This window comes from Ambystoma mexicanum, chromosome 6q (genome assembly GCF_040938575.1).
Source record: "Ambystoma mexicanum isolate Mex_15411 chromosome 6q, UKY_AmexF1_1, whole genome shotgun sequence".
In the NCBI taxonomy this organism is placed as follows: Eukaryota; Metazoa; Chordata; class Amphibia; order Caudata; family Ambystomatidae; genus Ambystoma; species Ambystoma mexicanum.
The window spans coordinates 1,658,049,974-1,658,077,149 of NC_090937.1; the positions used below are offsets into that span (position 1 = coordinate 1,658,049,974).

The following is a 27,176-nucleotide window of genomic DNA, read 5'->3' on the forward strand; positions in this document are numbered from 1 at the left end:
TTGGGGGGTGCAGGAGCACTGGGTTCATGAATGCTGCCGGCTGCAGGGCCCCGCTACAATGGAGCCCCCGGAATGTGTGTGAGGCCCTCACTGGGGGGAGAGATGTCAGGGAAACGAAGGTGATTGGTTGAATCAGGTGCCCGCATTGCCCAGCTGACACGCTGCACTGATTGCCACATGTGGGTGGACTATGAGGGGCTGGCAGTGCTTTTATTGATGCCCAGAGAACCATTGGCCTAAGTGCCCAGGTCGTTTAATATTAAAACCGCTTCTGTCTGTCTCACAAAGAAAGAGCTGAAAATAGGACATCATTGGATTTTAATGTTTACAACCGGGTACGGGTTACTTTGTAAACCAATTCGCTTAAATAAATAAAAAAAGAGCTGATTTCGTATCTAATGCCACCACAACCCTATATTTTTAAGCGAATCGAGGCAAGGGCTTGCGATGCACCTGTGTTTGTAGACGCACACCCGTGCTGTATCGTTGTGGACTGTTGCGCTTGCACACACAGGGCCCGGTTCATGGAATAACTTGCCCGGTGCAAAGTACTTTTCATGGAACAGTGCAAAGTGTCTTTTTGCAGTGCAAAGTCACTTTGCACGGCAAAAGACACTTTGCACTGTTCCATGCATCAAGATGGAGCAGTGCACAGTGTATTTTTTTTCAATGCAAAGTGATTTTGCACGGCAAAAAGACACATTGCACTGTTCCATGAATCAGGGTATTTCTTGGCAGTGCAGTCACTTTGCACCAGTGAAAAGTACTTTGCACAGGGCAAAACATTCCATGAATTGGGCCCACAGAGTATTTCAATAGGATTGCACCATTATAAAGCTCTTTTGTGAATCGGGCGACTGTCGTCTTGGAGGCGAGCCAATCAGCAGAGAGCGAGCGGGAAAAGTCGTATAAATATGTTTATTTGACGTTTTCAAAATCGGTTTCTGGGAGAAAATACATACATTTGCCAGTTCTGTGGCCCAGTGTGCCCACTGCTCCCTCCTCTCTCCCCTGCCCATGACTTCTCCATGCCCCCCAGACCCCCAGAAAAGAGTTCAACGTTATGAAAGGAAGGTGATGGCATCCCCCGCCCCCTTCACCCCACTCTATGGCCATAGGTTTTTTTAGACGCTTTGGTGGAGGCCAGAAACACTCACACGTGGTCATACACCAAGTGATCTAATTTATAACAAACATTCAAGCCCCAAAAAACGAACAAGAATTTCAACATTAAAAAAAAAAAAACACCAGGGCGAGACTCTATACACAACGCGGCCCTTAAAAAGTCTGCGAATGTGTTCAGAGGGCCTTTTTTTGGTTTTTCTGTTTGGCTGAACTCCTTGTGGTGTGTAGTCATTTTATGCCGCCTTGCACAGGGGGTAAGGGCGCCAGGAGAGGGGGAGCACGAGGAGGAGACACGGGGCCAATAGGATTTCCCTCCAGGGGAGAGGGCGCGAGGAGCCAAGTCCTTGCTTCACAGTTTGCTGTCCTTCTTTTCTTCCTTAAGATCTGAGGTGTATTTGGTAAAAACACACATGTAATGAGTTTGCCCTTTTGCTTTCAGAGGCGAGAAACAGCTGACAGACATGAAAGGGGCGCGGGTAAACACAGGACCCCAAAGTGTGTCTTTGGAAAGTGTCAGAAGTTGATCAAGTGGCAGGGCTGTGCCACCCCCCACCCTTCTCCTCAGCAGGTTTATCTGAGGGTCTCCCACAGAGTAGCAGGGCTGAGCCCTGGTTCTTTCCCCTGTGCGTGCTGCGTGCAGGGCACACGCCATGACGCCATGACGCCATCGCCTCCGAGTGCGCATGCGCACGCCGCTTCCCAGCTGCACAGACAAACTCTTCCATCCAGGCAATGTGGAGGGCCAGGGAGCCCCTGGGTCTGTGTGGAGGAAGGGTCTGAGGCCTTTTCTCTGGAGATGAAGCAATTCGCTTCTGTTTTAATAAATACATTTGTGCCCCTTCCACATTCACGTGTGCCCAGTAGGTGCTGGTATAAAGGGGTGGCAAAGACGGCCCACTGGCAGCTAGTCCCTCAGTCGTCCACCTCAATCTCCTCATCCTCGGAGAACTCGTCCGTGGTATGGTCCAGGGAGGAGGACTGTGGGGAGTGTGGGTAGCAGCCCCTCAGCCCTTGGGGGGATGTGGACCCGCAGGGGGACAGGGCCCGGGGGTGGGAGGCCTTGTGGAGGACTGTCTCTTCCTCCAGCTCAGGCATGGTGGCCAGTTTCTCCAAGGCGTGGGGGGGCAGTTTCTTGAGCGACTCCACGTCGGCCTTCATCTCCTCAAGGTCCCGCTTCAGCTTGGCCCGGCGGTTCTGGAACCAGGTGATGACCTGCGCGTTGCTGAGGCCCAGCTGTTGCGCGATCTGGTCCCGGTCCGCCGGGGACAAATACTTCTGGTACAAAAAGCGTTTCTCCAGCTCGTAGATCTGGTGGTTGGTGAAGGCGGTGCGCGACTTTCGGCGCTTTTTGGAGCTCTGGCGGTGCCCAAACGAGTTTAGGTGGTCCCGGCCTGGAAGAGAGGAGCAAGACACACAGTTAGAACCAGATGGTGGAAGATGGAAGAGTTGAGCAAGAAAGTGGTGGGGGGTGGGAGCGCAAGAGGTGGGAGAGGCACAAAGAAACGTGGATAAAGCGAGGGAAGGAAGGATATATTGAAGCGAAGTGAAAGGAGATTAGGAAGGAGACCGGGAGATGGAAAATGTTGGGAAAGGTCGGAGCGGTGCTGCAGTGAGATGAAATGTAATAGTATGAAGGGGGATAATGAGAAAAGAGAGGGGTGGGGATTTATATAGAGAGAAGGGTGGATAGTGCAGGGGGAGGGGGGAAAGGTTCCTTAAAACAGCCTAAAATCGAGTACTTTTTCTACAATTCTATCTTCAATCCATATTCTTATTGAATCTGTATTTGTTGATGTCTACTGTACTTTTTTCTTTTTTGCAGTATCTCTCCTGATGAGACATAGACATTACCACGGGGAAACACGTGTTGAGGGAAGAAAGAAGCACAATTCTTTGAAATAATGCCAAGCAATGAGACATGATTGTAAAACTGAATTCAAAATTCAAGAAAAACGGTTGTATGAAATTAATCCAATAAGAAAAGACTGAAATAAGTCTATGCAATCAATAAAAATAAAAAACTGAAAGGAAGGATATTGTATGAATAATACAATATATCAGATGATAAACACAATAAATCGTATTCAAAACACTTAAACTAAGAATACATGTGGTTTCGAAATCACAACTGTTTCAACATAGCACTGAGAGTGCACAGTCCTAAAGTTCCAAATAAACATAAAATCCAGTACTGTTTCGAACGCAGCCCTTCTGTAGCATTTCACCTTTTACATTTGCTTCAAATAAACTCAGATTTTTTTTTTGCCACATGCTGAATAACCTACAACTTTAAAATAAAATACCTTTAAACCCCACGTGGTGCCCTCCTATTCAATTAAGTTTTCATTGTTCCAACTCCAATAAAGTATGTTTTGTAATTTTCTAAGCAATCATGCCACCTTCACAAAGCCATTATTAGCTGATAACGGCCTCGTGCGCCGTTAGAGCCTTTGATGAGGGCTAAGCGACGCTACGTAAAAACAAGGACAGATGAAGGAGAAGCATTGCAATATCGGGAGAGAAGCCTGACAGGAGGCATTCCCACCCGGGGAAGGGAGCTCAGCCAATCAGGTGGCTGGAACAGCAGACGAGAATACACAGTGTACTACCCACTGTTTCGAGGCCCGGGACCTGTCTCAGAGTGGCTCCATATTTATAAAAAGAAATGTTTTTTAATGTGGGGCGGCATAAGGGAGCCTCTCTGGTGACGGCCTTTTCTGGGAAAGGGCCTAGCCATTTTAATACTGAAAATGATTTGTTATATATATGTCGCTTTCGCCAAAGCGCTGTACATGGAACATATTTACATACAGTTATCACCCAAACGAAGTTGACCTCGGAAGGATGAGAGGTTGAGTTGGCCTTGTTGAGATGCGACCGTGCAACTTGCAAAGCGCATCCATATCCCAGAAATGAGCACTCAATCCACTGAGCTATCTTACTTGTGGTAATAACACAGCAGCAAAGGTGTTTCAGATGGAACTCAGCCACTTTTGCGTTACTCTTTAGGTAACCATCAAGTACTGCCAGCATTGCTTACTTTAGCATGAGAGTTTGCTTCATGACAGATTTTCTGTTTTGGGGAACAAAACATTTCTCCCAAAGTGTTGGCCGCAAAAGTCTTTAATTCATTGACTACGATTGCCGTGAGTGGCTATGACCCCTATACATCCTTGATTATGCTATGAACACTTTGCATTTCTAAAGCACGACTCACAAAGGGCCAGCATGGCACTAATCATGGTGCTATGGACACTGGAAACATAAGCCTTTGCCAACCTATACATGTTCTAGGGTTTGCGGAACTGAAGATAATCAGTTTAGTCTTGAGTGGAACAGAACTATTGTTCCAGAGTGTAGCAGCTCTCACCGAGAAGGCCAGACCACTTGCTGAGCTTTCTAGGTGCCCCAAACGATGAAGGGACGCTTGCTAGAGCACAAGCCACCTTCGTAGGGAAAACTAGGGCGTGACGCTGGGTCCAACACTGAGACTCGGGTTCAAGGCCCAGACTTTGCTTGATGCTCCACAGATTATAAACGGGACTTTTGACGTCTTAAATTCAGTCGCTTGGCGTCCCTTCACGTCCGCCGACATACACTTAGTGAAATTAAGACGGAAGGCTTTAGCATCTCTATCTAAGTGCAATTGAATGCTTGAATGCTCATTTAACGCACATGCGCACAACGCATCCCAAAAGACAGAATCAGTTTAACTAGTGCACAGAGATACACATGAATAAGGAGGAACGGGCTGAGACCTGGGGTACTCCACACTTGGCCAGTTGTTTTGATAATTCAAAGGGGACTAGATTCATGTTTGTCCCAAAAAATGTCTGATCCAGCAGAGTGCTCCGCCACTAATCACGAGTCCATGAAAATGCACCAGAAGGATGGTATGGTTCATGGTATCGAAGGTTGCGAATACCGCCATCTTCCACCCTCCATACTCATCGATGACCAATGATATCACTGATTCTACCGCAGGCCGGCTGAAATCTGCCAGAGAAATTAACCAGCATGGCTTCTTCTAAAATGCCCTGAGGATTTTCAGGAGCCGCTCGGTCATTAGGTATAACACTCAAATGAAAGTGGGAAGTTGCATGAAAACTAGCAGGATCTATTGGGCCAATAGCTGTCTCACAAAATATTCATTTTGGCCAGCGTAAGGTCTTGTCCATTGAGCAGAGAGCTATTACTAATTTAAAATTTCCAGAGATTGTAGAAAATTGTACAAATCAAAGAAGTAACAACAGCTATGGGGTGCATAAGGACTGTGTAAGATCAAAGTGGAGGTGCTCTCTAATTGAGCTTCTGGATTTAAATAACAAGAGATGTTTGTAAAAATTCAGTTTCGTTCATAGAAAATGATGAGAGCTTAGTTTCTGGGCCAAAAAGCCACACAGTAAGGTGCCTGTAAAGTTTTCATACAAAATGTCAACTGCAAGCAGTGTACAGTTTGGGGGTGTCTTTTGTGATGATGTGGCAGTGAATATGACAGGCCCCCACCTTTGAGTCATGGATCAAATTGCCACTAATTTCAGCCGATTCCTTCAGGGTGCTATTGTATTGTACTGTTATTGTCATTTATATAGCTCCTTTTACCATTATTATAGTCTCAAAGCACTGGCAGTGGAAACGCCCTCGGTGGACCGAAGTCCAGAGTTTTGGAGGTCATGGAGTAGGATTAGAATGCGTGTGTACGGGTCAAGGGAGTTTATATGTGTGCCATGTTTCTACATGCATGTAGAATTAATTGGCTATACTGTACCTGAGCCTGACTTCCAGCAACTGCCGCAATCACTCTGTGAGATGATTAAACAGTTAGACCACATGCTAATATGTTATCTAATGTTTAACTCTCTTGATAGCAATGTGAAATGGTTTTGTATGCAGTTCTTACAGGTGCGCATTTTGAATCTTTTGTACAACAGTGAGTTTGTCAATGAAAAATAATAAGATTTGGAATAACACAATGTGGGTGTCTAATTGAGCGCTGTATTGCCTTCTATTTGTCCCTGTGTCTCACACTCCACCTAAATGTAAATATAAACACTTTTCCTATAATTTCCCCTTGATATAACTGGTTTTATGTCATTTCATCGACAGGTGTAATTTCAATGGGTTTTTTCATGAGTATTTTTTACAGAGAAAACTTATTGAAATTGATTTATTTTTATTTTTGGGGTGTTCCCCCCCAAATCCCCATCCACTATTTTGTTTTACCTATTCCTGACCCACCCACCCCTTATATATACTTTCACAACCCCTATATATTTTGATGAGTTTTTGTCAGAAAAATGTACCCTGAAAAAAACACATTGAAATTACACCCATCGATAGAAGAACGCTATACCATATAACTCTGCCCTCCCATTCCCGAACGGTACTTCATGAAACTTTGCAACAGAAAAAATCCAAGTGAGCCGAACTTTTGCTTGAAAAGATTTTTAGAGTTTTGTCCATGGACGACCGAGTTCAAAGCCTCCCAAAATGGTGATATTAATAGAAAGTTCATAACTGCAAAGGCTCTTCCACTATGTTAAGCGGTTTCCGCGACTTTACAAATGCAATGGATTATAAATCACAGAGTCGTGTTTGCGGCGCTAAAGTTGAGGTTACACGACACTTGACAGGGGAAACTGCATAAAGAATTCCGATGTAACTTTTGTTCTTGTCCATGAAATTAATGAATTTTTTATAGCGCGCGCAATACCGGAGGCCAGGACCGTTTCTTGCTTCCAAGACAAGTGTGTTGCCCCTGCGCTACCCTCCCAAAACTTCCCTGAATTGGAATGCCTCTGATCTGGCCACATCTGCACCGTAATGGCAAATTTGGCAACGTTTCATTGATGTTTTCAAGTCTAAAAGGATTGTTGTAAAAACCTGTTTCATCTTTGAAACTCTGAGATGGCTACAACAATGCCCTATTTACACCATGATATCTCAAAATGGTCCGCTTCAATTTTCAAGATTTTTTCCACCGCCCTCGGTCACACATACGGTTGCGGTACCTGCGTATGAGGGTCAGACGCCAAAACAGAAAACGGACTCCGAAATAAAAACTCTTCAACAAATCACACATATCTCCAGCTCCCAACCAATACCCCGCCAAACAGAGACAGGGCTTGGGTCATAAATACATTTTCCAATGGTATGATCCTATTGAAAAATGCTTTGTGATTCAGGGCCATTAGTCGGCGAATGAGCCTCAAAGGAGACATCATTAAATGAAGAGAATACTTGAAATGAAGCTTAAATCGCAAATGATCCCCTTTGGTTGCATCCAACGTGCTATAGGGCGGCTGTTGGCTTGATTCATGGAACGTTTTCCTATGGGATTGCGCCATTATAAAACACTTCCATGAATGAGGACCTTCTGTGCACAGTGGGGTCGGAGAAGAAACATGAAATGGCAGATATACAAAGAAAGCATACACAAAAAATATCTACAGCCTCAGAGACTCTCTCTCTCTCTCTTTCTCTCTCTCTCTCTCTCTCTCTCTCTCTCTCAACAATCAGTCTTAGCAGGGCTGGCCAGGCTCCGGTAGAGAGCAACCCACAAGGTCAGACATGTGGATGGGCGCTGAGTGGAGACAGGAGATGGCGTGGGTGCTAGCGACTGCTATGTGTCCAGCGTGCCCAAATGTGTTGTAGGTTTTCGGGGCATACTAATGTCAGTTAATGAAAGTGATACTGAAAATAAAAAATACTCTACGAAACGCACGAAAGGACCGGCAGAGCCAATAGGCTACAGAGCTCCCGTACACAATAGGCTACAGAGCTCCCGTACACATGCAGTAATATCGGTGGAACAAAACAAAACATTTAAAAATATTGAGACAACATTCAGCAAAAAGCATGCGATAATCGACCGCACTAAACACAAACTTTCAACATAAGTGGCATGCAATACGTAAAATATTCCCTTAAAACAGAAATAAATCATTGGGGACACATATTTTAGAAAAGTTCTTACATGCACTGTGAATTACACTATCATGGTTTGGCCTATTATTAAAAACTAAAAATAAAATAATAACAACATTTTGGAAATATAAAATCACCCCCTGAAATAACATATCAAAAACAAAAAATCTACTCATATGTGTATGTCTAACACATGCACTAAGAACATGCCTACATATGTGGCAAGGGTACTGCACATTTGAAAAACGCATTACAATGTAAACAATAGTCCTAAAAACATATTACATTAACCAGTATAAATACATGCACATATGCTTACACAAAAAAACAACACATTCAACAAGCACACAAACAAAACACTAAACACCTATCCACTTACCAACACAATAACATTTGTAGAGCGCCCTGATGCGTGCGCTCCACAAATGCAAAGCTAAACAAACAAACCCTCTACAAGGATGAGTTATGTTTCTAATGATGGAATAAAACATGTTGCGAAGCTTCCCAACATGTGTACAGTTGAAGGGGCTGCTTCACGGAAGTGTTTTCTAACGGCGCAATCGCTCGGGGAATCAGGCCCTACGTTTTTCGAGGTTCTCCCCTTAAGTTTCTTTGCATGCTGTGCTGGTCGTTCCACATGCAAGTCGCTAGCTTTAAGTTGCAGGCAGGCATCTGCCAACGCTGGCATGCAATTGCTATCGGCTACCCTGCCTGCAATGTTCCACTTCTGCAAAACAGAGTGCAAAAGTAAAGAGGAACACAACAGGAGAATCTCCGTGACTCCTTTCTTTTACGGTGTTTTGCGAAACATGGAGGGACGCCTGCAAATGACGCTTTGCAAGCAGCATTAACTATGCATTCCTGTAGAAAGGACCTGTTTCCAGCAGGCGGATCCCCCCCGTTTACGCCTGCAGGGTACTCGGATGCAGGTGTAAAAACATGTGCCCCCTGCCTCCAGCTGGGTGCAAAAGGCCCCGGAGTGTAAAAGTGAGGTGTGCATTAATATTGCCTCACTGTTCTACTCCAGAACCTAGAAAATGAGCTTCTGTGTTTACAGAGGTGCAGCGAAAAAATGTAGGGTGCGCACCTCGAAATTCCCTGCTTCTGTTTGAGAGATTATTGGGAAGACCGTGGCCCTGAAATCAGTGACACCCTAAAAATGTAAACTGTCAGGTCAGCCAAACTCAAGACATGTTTTAAATTACAGAAATATATTTACAATTTAGACATGCACAAGAGACTAAGAGAATGTGCCTGAGTAAGGGCACCCCTGAAACAGGTCCCTTACCCTGCTACCTTCATAAAATCGAATAGGAAAGGATTAGAGAAATTCCATGCTTGGGTTATTTTGTTAAAATCAGACCAGTTCCCTCTGACTTGAAAGCACTGGTTATGTGAAACATGGAAGGCACAATTTTGAGGACCTTTTGGAAGTCTATTGATTAAGTATTGTTCCCGCTCTACTGTACTCACTCGATGCACTGCCCAGTACACACCCCCAATGGTTAAAGAAAATTGAAGGTAAGTTGTTTCGTACAATTATCAACTTGCCAAAATCTGTCCCGGTCGAGGCGTTACGGTTAAAGTACGGGCTGTGCTCACTATAGTCTGAATTGTGTGTACGACCTAGATTGTCAGACGCCAAACTCTTAAAAACAGCCGGGAACTCAAATGCTCTATTACAACTGCTAGGAGATAGCATGGACGACGATCGTATAAACGCCTTTATTAATGATTTAAAATCAACTGCAAAACCCACATTACAGCATTAGACATAGAGCCAGATATCTGTGTTATCTCCTCGAAATTTGAAACGATAATAAAAACAAAAACAAAATGACGCGACAGGGCCCGGAAGATGGATAAACTACAGAAGAAGAGGAGTAGAAGGAGACAGAGGAGTACTGCCATCAGAGTGTTCCTTATTACAGACCAGGCCGTTACTTGACTGAGGCCTGCTCAATTGAGCTACAACCTCACACACTATCTAAGGTTAAACCTCTTCCCACTAAAGAATAGAGGGGCACATGGCAGGCCACCTCTCCAACTGATTCTTATTGTAGACTGCCACTAAGAAGGCGAGACCTGTCGTCACATATTAACAGCTTGTCCGGAACTGGCCCACTCTTATGCGAAAGGGTGTTCGGGATATGTAAAAAATATGAGCAGAATCCGTGAAGATCAATTTTGGTCAACGCTGTGTGGCGCTCAATCTATAGTTATAACCGCTGCTGCCCTTGGAGTATGCAAAGAAGTGGGGAAAAAAGCAGAGATGTGGGGAAGATGACTGTTGGAATGTTTTTAACACAATTATTCTTTTTTACTCATAATGTTCACGAGGATCATGCAAAGTCTTTATGTTTGTTAGACTTTTATATATAAGAAATGTCTTTCCTTTTATACTTATATGTGTTTAAAGATTTGTATTTGTATGTGCTTACAGTTTTTGTAAATTAAACTAAATGTACAATTTAAAAAAACAAATAAAGACAGATAGAATTTACATGGAGCATAAGTACAGCCAAAATGTTCAGAGCACACAGGCAACCACAATAAATGCACTCTTCATGTGCATGTACAATATGCTCTGATTATGCACACACACACCCACAGCACACACCACCGAATCCCGCAGAGACCACGACCCACGCACGCACACATATGCGCGCAAGCACATGACACACAGCCCAGCACAACAGCACATGACAACTGATTGAACAATCACACCTATGCTACGTGAACGGTGTAAACCGAACTGAAGCTGCCAACAGCACATCACAGCTCTCTTGTGCTTTTACCACTCAGTCCTACTAACTTACCCTACCCTCTTGCTTTTCAGATCCGCCAGAGCTCCAGGGGACCAGTCCGGTGGTAATAGTGTACGGTATAAATATCCTTTGACATAACATATACTCACATCCGCGTAAAATCACTAGCACGCGTCTCTAGATCATGCATGTACATTTACACACACAACTACCAGAAACTCAGAACACAAATAACTGCAGGCTCTCCCATGCATGCACAAGCCACACACCAAAGGAACACTACACACATAAATACACCGCACATACCCACACCCCAAAATACCCAACCACCCACAGATTGCACCCACACAGATTAAAACACACGCACGAGCACATGCACGAAAGCACCACACAACCTATCACCCACCCACATTATTTCCCCACCAACACACAAGCACACATTCTAAAAGCCCTATGTGGGGGTATTCAAAAAAGATGTGTATCTCAGCATACACTTGCACAGTTAGACACACACACACACACACAATAACCACCGACACTATTCATGGAATATTCACACGCATATACACTATGCTGCATAGAGTAAAATTATGCACATTTCACAGAACAGATTGCACTCAGAACGTCTGCGATCAGAGACAACATACTTGGAATACCCATACAAACAACATAGTCGGAATATTAAGAGATAGCCCGCACACACCCCTACACACACACACCACCATCTCCACACACACATACACAACACTTTCTCAATCGATCATACGCAAACACGAACCGCACAAACACTAAAAACACTACCTGCAAATACTGCGAAGCCCACACAGAACCACACCCAAACTCTTAGGAACACACATACACACACAAACAGGAAATGAGAGAACACGTATTTTTTTAAAGAAAGAGGAACGACTAACACATAAACAAGTTCAAGTCTAGGAAAGTTGGAATGCTATTATTAAAGTTACTGCCAAAATACCCAAACAACACTAAATTAAACTGTATACTCATTGAACGTGGTCAGTATAAACATTGCCATCACACTTGAAAAGCTACCTTTACTCACACTACCTCTCTACTCAACACTAACTCTGAGTATTGTAGCTAAGAGCAGTGCTGTGGGAGTAATGCTGATAGGAGCCTTGCTGAGCAGTGCTGCAGCGAGAGTTGGTCTCATGTGCATTGTGCTGGGCCTGGTGCAGACTGTGTGATGGGGTTGTGCTGGGCCTGGTGCAGACTGTGTGATGGGGTAGTGCTGGGTCTGGTGCAGACTGTGTGATTGGTAGTACTGGGCCTGGTGCAGACTGTGTGATGGGGAGAGTGCTGGGTCTGGTGCAGACTGTGTGATTGGTAGTGGTGGGCCTGGTGTAGACTGTGTGATTGGTAGTGCTGGGCCTGGTGCAGACTGTGTGATGGGGTAGTGCTGGGCCTGGTGCAGACTGTGTGATTGGTAGTACTGGGCCTGGTGCAGACTGTGTGATGGGTAGTGCTGTGCCTGGTGCAGACTGTGTGATGGGGTAGTGCTGGGCCTGGTGCAGCCTGCGTGATGGGGTAGTGCTGGGCCTGGTGCAGCTTGCATGATGGGGTAGTGGTGGGCCTGGTGTAGACTGTGTGATTGGTAGTGCTGGGCCTGGTGCACCCTGTGTGATGGGGTTGTGCTGGGCCTGGTGCAGACTGTGTGATGGGGTAGTGCTGGGTCTGGTGCAGACTGCGTGATGGGGTAGTGGTGGGCCTGGTGCAGACTGTGTGATGGGGTAGTACTGGGTCTGGTGCAGACTGCGTGATGGGTTAGTGCTGGCGTGGTGCAGACTGTGTGATTGGTAGTACTGGGCCTGGTGCAGACTGTGTGATGGGTAGTGCTGTGCCTGGTGCAGACTGTGTGATGGGGTAGTGCTGGGCCTGGTGCAGCCTGCGTGATGGGGTAGTGCTGGGCCTGGTGCAGCCTGCATGATGGGGTAGTGGTGGGCCTGGTGTAGACTGTGTGATTGGTAGTGCTGGGCCTGGTGCACCCTGTGTGATGGGGTTGTGCTGGGCCTGGTGCAGACTGTGTGATGGGGTAGTGCTGGGTCTGGTGCAGACTGCGTGATGGGGTAGTGGTGGGCCTGGTGCAGACTGCGTGATGGGGTAGGGCTGGGTCTGGTGCAGACTGCGTGATGGGGTAGTGATGGGCCTGGTGCAGACTGCGTGATGGGCCTGGTGTAGACTGCGTGATGGGGTAGTGGTGGGCCTGGTGTAGACTGTGTGATTGGTAGTGCTGGGCCTGATGCAGACTGTGTGATGGGGTAAGCGTAACACTGGCACTGCCAACGTTTCCAGACGTTTCCCGTTTCTAAGCTACAACCTTAATGCGTTTTAAAAATGTAAAGGAGTTTCAACATATATGGACATACATTAACAAAATATGGACATATTACCTATAAAAGCTTAATATGCATATATATATGTGGCAAAAAAAAATAATAATAAAAATATCGGTATGATGTTGGGTTTACACAGGTTTGAAAATATCCCTTTCACCTGAAATGTGAGAACAGGAAAGTCCATTGAAGCCGCGTGGCGCAGTTCATCGGATCCTGCAATGCCCTGGGATTGGTACCAAGATTCCCTGACTGTGACCCTCCGATGTCTGGGGTAGTACTCAGGGCCCCTCACTGGGCTCCTCCATGTCCTGGGGGTGAAGGCCTTCATCGCTCCTTGGACTCCTCTGTGCCCTCTGGTGTTAATTCTGAAGCTACATCGGGCTCCAGCCGTGTCCCGTGCCCAGATTCCCTGACTGTGCCCCCCCTATGTCTGTGGTAGTACTCAAGGACCCTCATTGTGTCCTTCCATGTCCTTGTGCAAGCCTCATGGTCTCGTCTGGTGGCCCTCTACACCATCAGGCTAGTAATGTACTCACACCTATGTTACATTGAGTCCTGGTATAGCCCATGTTTGCCACCTGCCTGGCTTCTTGGCACTTTGGGTTGGGCTGCGTGTGCGTTAGTGGGAGCAGGGCTTGCTATTACATTGTCTGTGCACCATAGGCTGTGCTTTACCATTACCCACATGTGGGTGCACGTGTGCATATGCCTGATTAGTTGGTTATAAGCAGCTCGGCATTATGTCTTTACTGTAATGACTGCGGACGGGTGGCTTTGCCACCTCGCTGTCTCCCAAACACTGCACCTGTATGTGGAGTTTCGTGTGTGCTATTATTCATAACTACTTACACTCCTACACAGAACACTTTGTACCTCCCCTCCGCCCACCCTTTCCCCTCCCACAGTGGTGCCATGCAGCTGACTGTGTCTGCAGTGGGCCTTTGGGTGTGGGCTGTGCGTGTGTTTCTCTGCGTGTTGTGTTCGGCACCATAGAGCCTGTGCATGGTTTCATCTGGGGCCTGGGTCTGGAATCTGCGGCTGGCCAGATGTTTTAGACTATGACTCCCGGGATCCCACACTATTCACTGTAATGGCGGGGGCTGATGGGAGTTGTGGTCCAACATATCCAGAGAACCATAGTTTACAGACCCTTGCTCTAGAGCTTGCTGAGATGGCGAGGGTGGGTGGCAGGGTTGGTGAGTTTAGTGAGTGATGGATGCGTGTGATCCTTGTTGTCTGGTGATGGAGGGGCAGGGTGAGGCTGCCATTCTGGGGTGGGCTGTGTGTCTGTTGGGGTAGGGGGTTGAGAGCTGGAAGTCTTAAAGCACAGGTTGTGGGCAGCATGTCACTCTCCCGGGTCTTGGGTGTGTGGGTTTGATCACACCCTGCATTCGTTTATCACAGTGCAGCGTGTGAGCGAACATTGGCTGAGTCATGGCCTGGGTAAGATGACGAGGCGGTTAGCAGTGAGCCTGGCCCTCGTGCAACATCAGATGTAAACAAAGCACCTTCCTAGTGCCTTTTGCTCACTCGTGTGGTCTTCTATGTGCCTTCAGTGGGGTCGAACTGGGCATGAAATTGGGTCTGGGCCCAATGAAAAAGTGTCCCAGAGTTGCAAATGGCAATGTGTTCCTTTTCTGGCAGACTGAGTAGTAACCACTGGGGATATTTCCATTAAATGTGTTGCAAATTGTGCATTTTAAAGAGTATTTATGTAGTTACTTCCTTCGGGTCAAAGCTGCCATCTGCACAGTGAAGTAACTCATCAAACTGACCCACTTTGGCCAAAAGTCCCGCACTAGCATCTTGGCTCTGCAGGTCGGGCAATGCCCAGTGCCCTGTAGGCCAGTCCAAGCCTCTTGCCAGGCGGGCGTGCCACTTCCTCTGCTGCTTTCATCTATTCTGGGTCTAGTTTGTCTTCGCTTTGCCTTTCAAGATCCACCTTGTGCGTGCCCATGTCTTGCGGTGGCACTCATTATTCCTTACTATTCTCCTCTATGACCTGGGTGGCACGCATGATTCCTCAAAATGATCCTCCATGCCCTGTGTGCCACTCGTAATTCCTAATTATGTTCCCCTAGGCCTTGGGATGGCACTCATGATTCCTCACTACGCTCCTCCATGTCCTAGGATGGCACTCGTAATTCCATACTATGATCCTCCATGTCCTGGGGTGGCACTCACGATTCCTCATTATGACACCTCGTATCCTGCGGTTGCACTCATGATTCCTAATTTTGCTCCTCCATGTCTTGGGGTAATAATATTTATAGTCCTTTGTTTTCCTCTATGTCCTGGATCAGTACTCATGGTGTCTTCTCGTTTTCTTCTGGTGCCCTGGGGCAGGCACTCACGCTCCCTCCTCGTCCTCCTCAGCGTCTCAACTCCCGGGGTAGTTCTCATATGCCCCCCACCCACCCCAATGTCCGGGGATTTTCCTCCTTACTCTCCTCTATGCCCTGGGGTCAGTACTCATGGTCCCTCTGTGTGGTACTCCATGCGCTAAGGTAGTATTCATAACACCCCCCCTTGTTTTGCTCTATGTCCTGGGTCAGTACTCATGGTATCTTCTTGTTTTCTTCTGGTGTCCTGGGGCAGGCACTCATGCTCCCTCCTCGTCCTACTCAGCGTCTCAGCTCCCGGGGTAGTTCTCATAGGCCTCCTATCGTCTGGGCTGATCGCGCTGAATGATAGTCACACAAACCACTCAGCTGTCACGTTCCGCTCTGAGGGCACCCCCCCCCCTTAATCTGGACATCTCACCTGTCACGTCCCCCTCAGAGTGCACCTCACACGTCACTTTCCCCTCTGAGGTCATATACCCTCTTAATCTGAGACACCTCACCTGTCACTTTACCCTCTGGGGGTTAATCTGACACCCCTCCCATGTCAGTTTCCACTCTGATGGCATGTACTCCTCTTAATCTGAGACACCTGTCACTTTCCCCTCTGAAGGCATATACCCCAACAACCTCTTAATCTGAGACACCTCACCTGTCACTTTCCCCTCTTAGGGTATACATCCTTCTTAATCTGAGACACCTCACCTGTCACTTTCCCCTCTGAGGGTATACATCCTTCTTAATCTGAGACACCTCACCTGTCACTTTCCCCTCTGAAGGCATATACCCCAACAACCTCTTAATCTGAGACACCTCACCTGTCACTTTCCCCTCTGAGGTCATATACCCTCTTAATCTGAGACATCTCACCTGTCACTTTACCCTCTGGGGGTTAATCTGACACCCCTCCCATGTCAGTTTCCACTCTGATGGCATGTACTCCTCTTAATCTGAGACACCTGTCACTTTCCCCTCTGAAGGCATATACCCCAACAACCTCTTAATCTGAGACACCTCACCTGTCACTTTCCCGTCTGAGGGTATACATCCTTCTTAACCTGAGACACCTCACCTGTCACTTTCCCCCTTTAGGGTATACATCCTTCTTAATCTGAGACACCTCACCTGTCACTTTCCCCTCTTAGGGTATACATCCTTCTTAATCTGAGACACCTCACCTGTCACTTTCCCCTTTTAGGGTATACATCTTCTTAATCTGAGACACCTCCCCTGTCACTTTCCCCTCTGAGGGCATGTACTCCTCTTAATCTGAGACACCTCCCCTGTCACTTTCCCCTCTGAGGGTATACATCCTTCTTAATCTGAGACACCTCACCTGTCACTTTCCCCTCTGAGGGTATACATCCTTCTTAATATGAGACACCTCACCTGTCACTTTCCCCTCTGAAGGCATATACCCCAACAATCTCTTAATCTGAGACACCTCACCTGTCACTTTCCCCTCTTAGGGTATACATCCTTCTTAATCTGAGGCACCTCACCTGTCACTTTCCCCTCTGAGGGTATACATCCTTCTTAATCTGAGACACCTCACCTGTCACTTTCCCCTCTGAGGGTATACATCCTTCTTAATCTGTGACACCTCACCTGTCACTTTCCCCTCTGAAGGCATATACCCCAACAACTTCTTAATCTGAGACACCTCACCTGTCACTTTCCCCTTTTAGGGTATACATCCTTCTTAATCTGAGACACCTCCCCTGTCACTTTCCCCTCTGGAGGCATGTACTCCTCTTAATCTGAGACACCTCCCCTGTCACTTTCCCCTCTGGAGGCATGTACTCCTCTAAATCTGAGACACCTCACCTGCCACTTTCCACTCTGAGGGCATGTACTCCTCTTAATCTGAGACACCTCACCTGCCACTTTCCCCTCTGAGGGCATGTACTCCTCTTAATCTGAGACACCTCACCTGCCACTTTCCACTCTGAGGGCATGTACTCCTCTTAATCTGAGACACCTCACCTGCCACTTTCCCCTCTGAGGGCATGTACTCCTCTTAATCTGAGACACCTCATCTGCCACTTTCCCCTCTGAGAGCATGTACTCCTCTTAATCTGAGACACCTCCCCTGTCACTTTCCCTTCTGAGGGCATGTACTCCTGTTAATCTGAGACACCTCCCGTGTCACTTTCCCCTCTCAGGGTTAATCTGACACCCCTCCCATTTCGCTTTCCCATTTGAGGGCATAGAGCCTCCTTGGTCTGCGTTCTACTCTGTTAGCAACGCATGCATTCCCCTCTGCAGCTCACTAGCCAGGACTCTCCACTTATAGTAACGCCAGCAACTGCTCTGGCAGTGACAGATACTCGGGCGCGTGAAAGGTATGTCATATCGGCGCCTTCTACCTGTACAGCGCCACGACGCCCTTCGGGGCCTTGGCCGGGCTATATAAACATAATACATAATGGGAACGGTGTCCTACATGACATACAAGAGTTGCATGTGCGCTATTGTTTGAACATATCTCCTCACACTCCAATGCAGTGAGGGTATGCTACACCGAATGACGTCACTGACGTGAAGCGCTGCATTGGCTGGGGACCACGCAGGGAGCGCTGACTCGGTGATGTCAAGGGCGTGAGAGGTTCTCTTTCCTGGGGTAGTCGGGGGAGCTGTCTGCGGGGTGGCACGGGCACTTCCAGTTAGAAGCCCGCCTCTCGCCGCGCGGAGCGGGCATTGTGCTGGAATAGTGCCCGGACAGACTCCCGCGCTCCTCACCAGAGCTCCTCGCGGCATCGTGGGCTATAAAACCGGAGCAGAATAGCGCAGTATCTCGTGTGAACGTCCCTAGTGCGTGTGAAAAGCACACGTGCTTGGACACGTCCTGTATTCCAGTCAATATCACTCATGTGGGTGTCTGTAAACACTGATTAAATAACAGTATCGTGTACAAACATCAAAGAAATACACCCACGCATACGCATTTAAAGGGGCATTCCTACAGTTCGCGCGCGTGTGTGCAAATGCACACATATACACACACACACACATTATTATGTTTATATCGTTTTGGGGCTTTCAACCACGTGAAAAAAACTCTGCGAGGAGAAGGGGAATCTCGCTTATTGGGGAGCCATTGTGGGTGGGGGCCTCGGGCAGTTGAGGAGATTTGGGGAGGGGGCGGGGGGGAATGTCCGGAATACTTTCGTATGTTCTCTTAGGATATGACTCGGGCCCCGATATTAAAGCGGCTCTTCTTGTCCGGACAGGGCCTGGCACCTTATGCTGTAACCGGGGACATCCTCGGTTTTAAACACGTACCCTCCTCAGTGTGCCCAGGAGGGGGCCCAGGATTCGGGCTGTGGGGGGGGGGGCAGTGGGTGAAGAGGAGCGTGTCCACCCGCTGTCATTGGTAATACCCGGACTTGCAATTAATAACAACAACATAACGCGCTTTTCACACCCTCCTCCCGCTTTAAAAGACACACATGGCGGGCCTTGTTGCGACCGCAGTGTCCCGGAAGTTGCCTGTGCAGTGGCGACAGCAAGGAGATAAAGCGCGTGCGTGCCCCCCCTGCCCCCACCCCCAGTGCACCAAGTGCCTGGTTCCATCCAGTGGCGGCAAGCTCTCGACCACGCGCTCCTGATGCAGCTCTTAAACCGCTCCATAGAAAGCGCCGTATACTTAAACTCCACGCTTTGGGCCTCAGCGTTTTTCAATCGGATTTATAATGGAAAGGCGCTTTCTCGTCCGGTCCCCCGAATATCCTATCAACCTGACGCACCGCATGTTCCAGCTCCCGTGTACCGCTCTATAGGAGGGGGGCCGGTATTATAAGGTCCCCACGGACGGCATGACCGCGCTATAACGATAACACAAACCGCCTGGTTGCAGAGAGTCAATGAAGAAACGCGCTTTATCACAAACTACCGGTGCACCCCCCGACTACGCTATACACATAACACAAACCGCCTTATTGAAACTCCCAAAGCACAGGTAGAGTAACACTAGCGAGTTAATGGCGCCTCCCAGGGTACCCACGGATAGCGCTTCAACAATAACACGAAGAGCCATGTTGCAACTCCGAAAGCAGCACAGAGGCAATGAAGTAAAGCGCTTTATCACAAACTACCGGTGCACCCCCGACTACGCAACACAAATAACATAAACCGCGTTATTGCAACCCCAAAGCACAGGTACAGGAACACTAGCGAGTAATGGAGCCTTTCCGGGGTACCCCTGGATAGCGCTTCAACAGTAACACAACCCGCCATAGTACAACTCCGAAAGCCCACCCACATACAGGAAACAAGGCGCTTTATTACATCGACTCTGGGCGCCCATTGACGGTGTTATAACAACACCACAAACTGCTTAATTGCACGTGTGTAAGAAAACATGCAAGCAAAAGGGCGATCTATTGCCCCCCCCCCCCCCCAAACCCCCGGGACTCACGGGCTGTGCTCTAAGGATAACATAAACTGCTATGTTGAAACTGTGAATGAAATGAGTGCTTCATGCGAACCTCGCACCGCACCCACGGACTGCGCTGCAACCATACCCCACATCGCCATACGGCACCCGCGGAAGCACCCATGCAAGTACACGAGGCGCTGTATTGCAATTCCCCCGCGCGGTGCACCGTGTGTGGGGGGTGCACTCGGGTCCGTGTGAGGGTCTCGGGGCCCCTTTCCCATCTCTCAGAGTACCCGCGGAGGGCAGGGTGTGCCCTGTAGGTTCGGGCTGAGCCTGTGTGAAGGTGTTGGTTCGTCCCGGTCTCCTGCGGCGAGATCCGGGCCTCGCAGCCTCTGCCAGGAGTATATTTACGCAATCACTGCAGACACGGCGCCCGATTCATGGAATATTTGCACGGTGCAAAGTGGCTTTGCACTGCCGACACAAACCCTGATAACATGCAACTGTGCAAAGTGATTTTTGTGGCAGTGCAAAGTGATTGGTGCAGTGTAAAGTGACTTTGCACTGAATTTGCAATGCAAAAATACACTTTGCACAGGTCCAAGAATCGGGGTCTGTGTCGGCAGTACAAAGTCATTTTTGAGCAGTGAAAAGTCACTTTGCACCGTGCAAATAATATTCACCCACACAGGCGCGCGCGCACACACACCCATCCATCTATTACTCCCTGTACATACACATAGACGGAGATTCATAGATGCACACATGCTTACACACGTGTGCCCATCCACCCACGAGTGCCTACGACAATTAGAATGACGTATGGAGGTGAACGGTCGAGGCATTGTCAAACGCCACGTATACGCGTGTGTTTCATGTAGACACACATATATATGTATACACACTATTTGAGATCATTACAAACTATTTGAGATCATTACAACAATAATAAGAGTCACAATAGCAGTGTATTATAATGTTAACTACCATCTTTTATTTTGTTGACGCTCGTTTCAGTATTTAATATTTTGTATGTTGTGTTACTGTTCTCAGTGTTGTGTTCGCTAATAGTATTTATATTATTTTAACTAGTTTTGTTATTCTGTAAAATAAGTTTGTGTGTTGAGTTACTGTTATCAGTATTATGTTAGTTAATTATATTTCTATTATGACGTGTACTAGCTGTGTTGCTATTTTTTATGGTGTGTTACTATTTAACAGGGGGCATTAACCTTGTTGACACTGTTCTCCTAGTGTGGGTCCAAATTTGGCCATTATTGTTACACAGGCTCTGAGCCTCACACCACACACGGCGCGTGTGCGAATTGAGCCGTTATTGTTACTAATTTGGCCATTATTGTTACCCAGACTCTGAGCCTCACGTTGTTACCCTGACTGAGCGCCTCACACAGCACACGCGTGGGTCCTAATTCGGCCGTTATTGTTACCCAGACTCTGAGCCTCACGTTGTTACCCTGACTGAGCGCCTCACACAGCACACGCGTGGGTCCTAATTCGGCCGTTATTGTTACCCAGACTCTGAGCCTCACACCGCACACGGCGCGGGTCCGAATGTGGCCATTATTGTTACCCAGACTCTGAGCCTCACGTTGTTAGCCTGACTGAGCGCCTCACACAGCACACGCGTGGGTCCTAATTCGGCCGTTATTGTTACACAGACTCTGAGCCTCACGTTGTTACCCTGACTGAGCGCCTCACACAGCACACGCGTGGGTCCTAATTCGGCCGTTATTGTTACCCAGACTCTGAGCCTCACACCGCACACGGCGCGGGTCCGAATGTGGCCATTATTGTTACCCAGACTCTGAACCTCACGTTGTTACCCTGACTGAGCGCCTCACACCGCACACACGTGGGTCCTAATTTGTCCGTTATTGTTACCCTCACTCTGAGCCTGACACCGCACACGGCGCGGGTCCGAATGTGGCCATTATTGTTACCCAGACTCTGAGCCTCACGTTGTTACCCTGACTGAGCGCCTCACACCGCACACGCGTGGGTCCTAATTTGGCCGTTATTGTTACCCTCAATCTGAGCCTCACACCGCACACGGCGCGGGTCCGAATGTGGTCATTATTGTTACCGAGACTCTGAGCCTCACACCACACACGGCGCGTGTGCGAATTGAGTCGTTATTGTTACTAATTTGGCCATTATTGTTACCCAGACTCTGAGCCTCACGTTGTTACCCAGACACTGAGCCTCACACCACACACGGCGCGGGTACGAATGTGGCCATTATTGTTACACAGACTCTGAGCCTCACACCACACACGGCGCGTGTGCGAATTGAGCCGTTATTGTTACTAATGTGGCCATTATTGTTACCCAGACTCTGAGCCTCACGTTGTTACCCAGACTCTGAGCCTCACGTTATTACCCAGACTCTGAGCCTCACACCGCACACGGCGCGGGTCTGAATGTGGCCATGCTTGTCAGCCAGACTCTGGGCGTGCAGTCGCCGCCGGGCCCCCGCTGTGAGTCGGGTACCCCGAGCATTTCTTGGGAAGCTTCGGGTGTCAGAGCCCGCGGGGGAATATGCCCCAGCCCCCACCTTGCCGTTCGCTTCCTTGCACCGACCCGCGCCTCTCCGGGGATTGGCACAATTCCGTGTAAATCCTCAATGTTTCACGTCGGAATTCCAATGGAAATAAATAACTTAACGTACGAGTTGTTCACTATTAGCGAATATTTCACCCGGGCTATTAACGTTCTTATTATAATTATTAGACATGAGACATGACTTGAGGGGTTTCGAACGTACACAACCCCGTTTTTTACACGGCGACTGTATGGCGACTGCTTAAACGTCCAGAAATGTCTCATTCCACAGCCACACTACAGGCAAAGTATTTATTTCCAAATGAAGGGAAGGTTGCAAGAGAATGCCCGCAGCACGCGTCGATGTCTTGGGGGGAGGGGGGGGGGGTCCTGGGCGGCGGACACTGAACACGGAGTGCAGACAAACCAGACACAACATATTCAGCATATAGATCGGGTGTATACACATGTGCATATATGCAACATATCAGCAACATCACAGACACGTGTCCATAGATACGCGTAATCACATCGGAGAGTCCGCGGACTTGCGGACGCACACATATATTTTTGGGGTTTGTGCGGTTGGGTTGGGTGGCTGACAAGACGCTGGTGATTCATATTAACATGTATAGGTCTTCTGCATTGCGTGCAATCGAGTGACTATAATCCCCAGCCCACTCTACACCCCCCCCCCCCAATCGGGCCGGATTCCATTATGCGCATCATAACAGTGCTTTCCCGTTATACCACGCTCTGAACCTGGCCCCGCTCCGTTCGTCAAGAGAGGCTGCGCCTTTATAATGTGAGCTTATAGCATAAACAGTGCTGATCAACGCCCCGGGGTGTCTTAGAAATGCAACCATGTGGCGTGTGCACCTCGTGCAACTTCTAGAGCCTAAAGTGCACGGACTAGAACGTGAGCGCTTAGGACCCGATTCATGGAATTTTTAGCACGGTTCAAACATGACTTTGCGCGGACTTTGCAATGCAAAAATACACTTTGCACAGTTCCGTGAATTGTGATTTTTGTCTGCATTGAAACGTCACTTTGAACCGCGCAAATAATTCTGTGATTCGGGCCATTAATCTCGCTATATGCTGGTGGACCTGGTGGGTAATGCACGTATATAGGGCCGGGGGCAGCAGGGACAGGTGGCATGGGAGGGGTGGGGGCATGGCCGTACGCAACATATTTATAAACTAGAATACGTGCTGTGTCCAATTGGCTGAGAGTTCAGTCCCGGTTTCCCGTGTTTGTACAATTCAGAACATTTGTGGGGAGTGTCTGTAGTGGGCTGGGGGGGGGGATGGGTGTGGGGGGGCAACGTGGCAATGCAGTCTATTCTTCAAGTCGTGGGGCAGTCATCGGTGGCTGGGGGGCAACATGCCTAGCATAACCTCTAAGCTCAATGTTTATTACCAATGTGAAATGTACTCGGTAACTCGGTTTACATCTGTAAACACATTCCTATGCTTGTGTTCATGACTAAGTCTGCTGTAACAGCGCCACGATGCCCCAGGGCAGTTCTGTGCGCTTTATAAATGCAAATAAATAAATAAATAAATAAAATGCCTGGTAAAGCGCTTTAAGGGGAGTCAGAAGGGAGGGCGCCCCAGTGCTGCGGAAAGCAGGCGCTAAATCTCGCAATTTGTGAGCAGCTGGCAGAGTGAAGCGTCATATTCTGGGGAGCAAATTGAGTTAGTATGGCACACAAAGGGAACCCCCTCTCACCTATTGAAATGTGTCTGCGTGTAACATGGGGGGGGGCACCGTTTTGGGGACGTGTTTGGCAAACGGCGGCTTTTAAAGTACGCAAGTACGGCAATAACGCTGTCCGAGACTAGCAGAGGCTCGGTGCTTCAAGGCACTACACTAGCAGGCATGTGGGGCAGCCCAGGCTGACCTGCCAGGGCACTGCCTGCTGCCCTGCAGGCCAGACCGTGCCAGGGGACCAGAGCTCGTCTCTGGCCTCGCGGGGGTCCCTGTTTAACCTCTTCCCTTCCCGCTTCGCCGGGTGAACTCGAAGATGTTCGCCTTCAGAATTAAGGGCCTGATTCGTGAATTTTTTTGCTCTGTGCAGAGTGAATTTTCACTGCCCACAAACACCCTGATTCATGGAACTGTGGAACGTGTATTTTTGCAGTGCAAAGTAACTTCGCACAACAAAAATACACTTGCACAGTTCCACGAATCAGGGTGTAAGTCTCTCGGCTCTTGGGTGCCAATGTTAAGTAGGTAAAGGGTTGTTGGTAAAACACGTCTCTTGGCTACTGGGTGTCAGGCGACTGTCTGGAGATGCTCCAGGTTTTGGGTGCCAGGCATGAGTGCGGGACTGGCATAGCAGCGTCGGGGATTAGTTGAAAGCGTCCATGTGCCAGCGCTGAGTTTCTAATCTGCGTTCTGTCGGAGGTAAGTCTCTCAGATTCTAGGTGTCATGGGTAACTTACCTCTGGTTCTGGGAGGCAGCATTGCCTCTCAAGCTCTGGGAGTCAAGAGTCTCCCAGACCCAGGGTCTGGGAGATAGAGTTAAGTCTCCCGGGAATATGGTCCCCTGAGGGGCCGGGGGTTCGCGTTGGGTCTCCCGAGTTCAGTGTCGGGGCTGAGTCTCTCGGGGTCCAGAGTCTCAGGTTTGGGGTCTCTCGGCTTCTGTGTTTTAGGGTTCACTCTTTCTGGGTTCTGAGCGTTAGCTTTAGGGTCACTCAGGTTCTGGGTGTCAGGGTTTAATCGCCTAGCGTTCTGGGTGTTAGGTCTGGGTTGTCTCGGGTTCTGGGTGTCAGGGTTGAATCTCTCAGGGTCTGTGTGTCAGGGTTCATTCTCTCAGGGTTCTGAGTGTCAGGTCTGGGGTCTCTCGGGTGCTGGGTGTCAGAGTTGAATCTCTCGGGGTGCTGAGTGTCAGTTCTGGGTTGTCTCGGGTGCTGGGTGTCAGGGTTTCATCTCTCAGGGTTCTGAGTGTTTGGCTAGTGTCCCTCAGGTTCTGAATTCAGTTTAATCTCTCAGGGTCTAGGTGTCAGGGTTAAATCTCTTGGGGGTTCTGAGTGTCAGGGTTTAATCGCCTAGCGTTCTGGGTGTTAGCTTTGAGGTCTCTCGAGTACTGGGTGTCAGGGTTGAATCTGTCGGGGTTCTTAGTGTTAGGTTTGGGATCTCTCTGGGTCTGGGTGTCATGGTTGGGTCTATCGGGTTGTAGGACTCAGGTTTACGAATCTCAGGGTTTCTGGGGGCTTCATTCAAGCTACGACGGTTCTATGTATCGGAGTCAAGCATCTCAGGTTCTGAGAGTCAGGGTTGAATATCTCGGGGTTCTGAGTGTGAGGTTCGGGGTCTCTCTGTACCTGGGTGCCAGGGTTGAATCTCTCAGGGTCTAGGTGCCACGATTGGAGTCTCTCTGGATTATGAGTGTTAGGTTTGAATCTCTCAGGGTCTGGGTGTCAAGGTTGGGTCTATCGGGCTGTAGGTCTCAGATTTACGCCTCTCGGGGTTTCTAGCGGCTCGAGTCAAGCTTCCTAGGCTCTATGGATCAGAGTCAAGCATCTCAGGGTCTGTTTGCTCGGGGTTCCACTCACCTTCCGCCGCTTGCAGCACACTCACTTCCAGGCCCTTGAAAGTCTTGCTGGCCAGTTCCTCCAGGGCGCAGAGCGGGGACGAGGGGGCGTTCACCCCGTTCCTGGGCCCTCCCGGCCCGGACCCCTTCTCCTGGGACCGGGGGCCCCCGTGGCTGCACGGTACCTTTTTCACGGAGGGCTTGTTCAGTATGTCCTCGATACTGAAGGGAGTCAGGGGCTTGTTGGAGTTGGCAGGGGGCGGCAGCTGGTCCAGGGGGCCCCGTCTCCTCTCTTCGCTCCTGGAGGGCAGCAGTGTCCCGGGCTTCATGTCTTTGGTGGAGCTCATGGCCAAGGGCCCCCGCCCTTGTAAATTCCAATAGCCCACTGTGTAAATCCAAGGCTCGGGGGTCAGTGTGGGGAGAATCTGGAGCCCACTTTTCCAGAAGGAGGTTCCCTCAAAGGCCCCACCGTCGCCTCATTGCGCCTCGAGGGGTTCGGGGGTTTTATCCACGCAGCTCAGCGATGCCAATCCGGGGTGGTCGTGGTGTGTCCCTCTTCAGGACACCAGCAAGGGCCGCTCTCCTCTTGTCCCCTCCATGCGGCTGAGGGGGGGGGGGGGGTTCACCGGGTCGCCCCCAGCAGATGCCAGGGAAGGGCAGGCTGGACCTTCCTACACCCCAATAGCACCGTTCAGGCGGGGCAGCTTGGCACTCCACCCAGGGGGCAAGCCGGTCTCCCCACTCTGCACCACAGAGGGTCAGACACCAGCGAGGGGGCAGCCCGCCCGCGTCAGACCCCAGCCCGCGGAGAGAGAAGCAGCGAGGAGTGAGTGACCCGTGAGGACCATCCGAACAGAATGAGCACGGCGGAGGGGGGCAGCCCTGCTGCAGGTCCGGGAGTGGGGAAGGGGGGGCAGTCACACCCCCTCCCGCAGCGGAGCCCCTGCTAACGAGTCGCTCTGGTGATTGGGCGCTGATCAATGCCCACTTACCGCCACTCTACCCACCCAGCTGCAGACCCTTAAAGCGACAGTGGCAGCGAGCGGGGGGAGGGGGAGTGTCGGCAAACTTTGGCGTGAGGGAAGGGAGGCGGGCGCCCCCCCCCCCCACCCCCGCAACACGTGGAGGGGTGGGGGCTCGGCCTCAGTGTTTTACTGCCTCCTGGCACG

At 49.1% G+C, this 27,176-nt stretch overlaps 1 protein-coding gene across 1 annotated transcript; it reads right to left on the reverse strand.

Moving 5' to 3' along the window:
* Nucleotides 1-934: 934 nt before the first annotated feature.
* Nucleotides 935-27,176, reverse strand: LBX2 (ladybird homeobox 2). Its single transcript, XM_069632494.1, has 2 exons — nucleotides 26,030-27,176; nucleotides 935-2,516 (listed from the first exon to the last, which is right to left on the reverse strand). Exons 1-2 carry the CDS (start codon nucleotides 26,352-26,354, stop codon nucleotides 2,038-2,040), a joined length of 804 nt encoding a protein of 267 aa, XP_069488595.1. The 5' UTR covers nucleotides 26,355-27,176; the 3' UTR covers nucleotides 935-2,037.

Coding starts and splice junctions, on each gene's coding strand:
- LBX2 (XM_069632494.1), bottom strand. CDS start 26,354: ATGAGCTCCACCAAAGACATGAAGCCCGGGACACTGCTGCCCTCCAGG. Junction 2,517..26,029: donor TGTGCTGCAAGCGGCGGAAG/GTGAGTGGAACC, acceptor CCTCTCTTCCAG/GCCGGGACCACCTAAACTCG.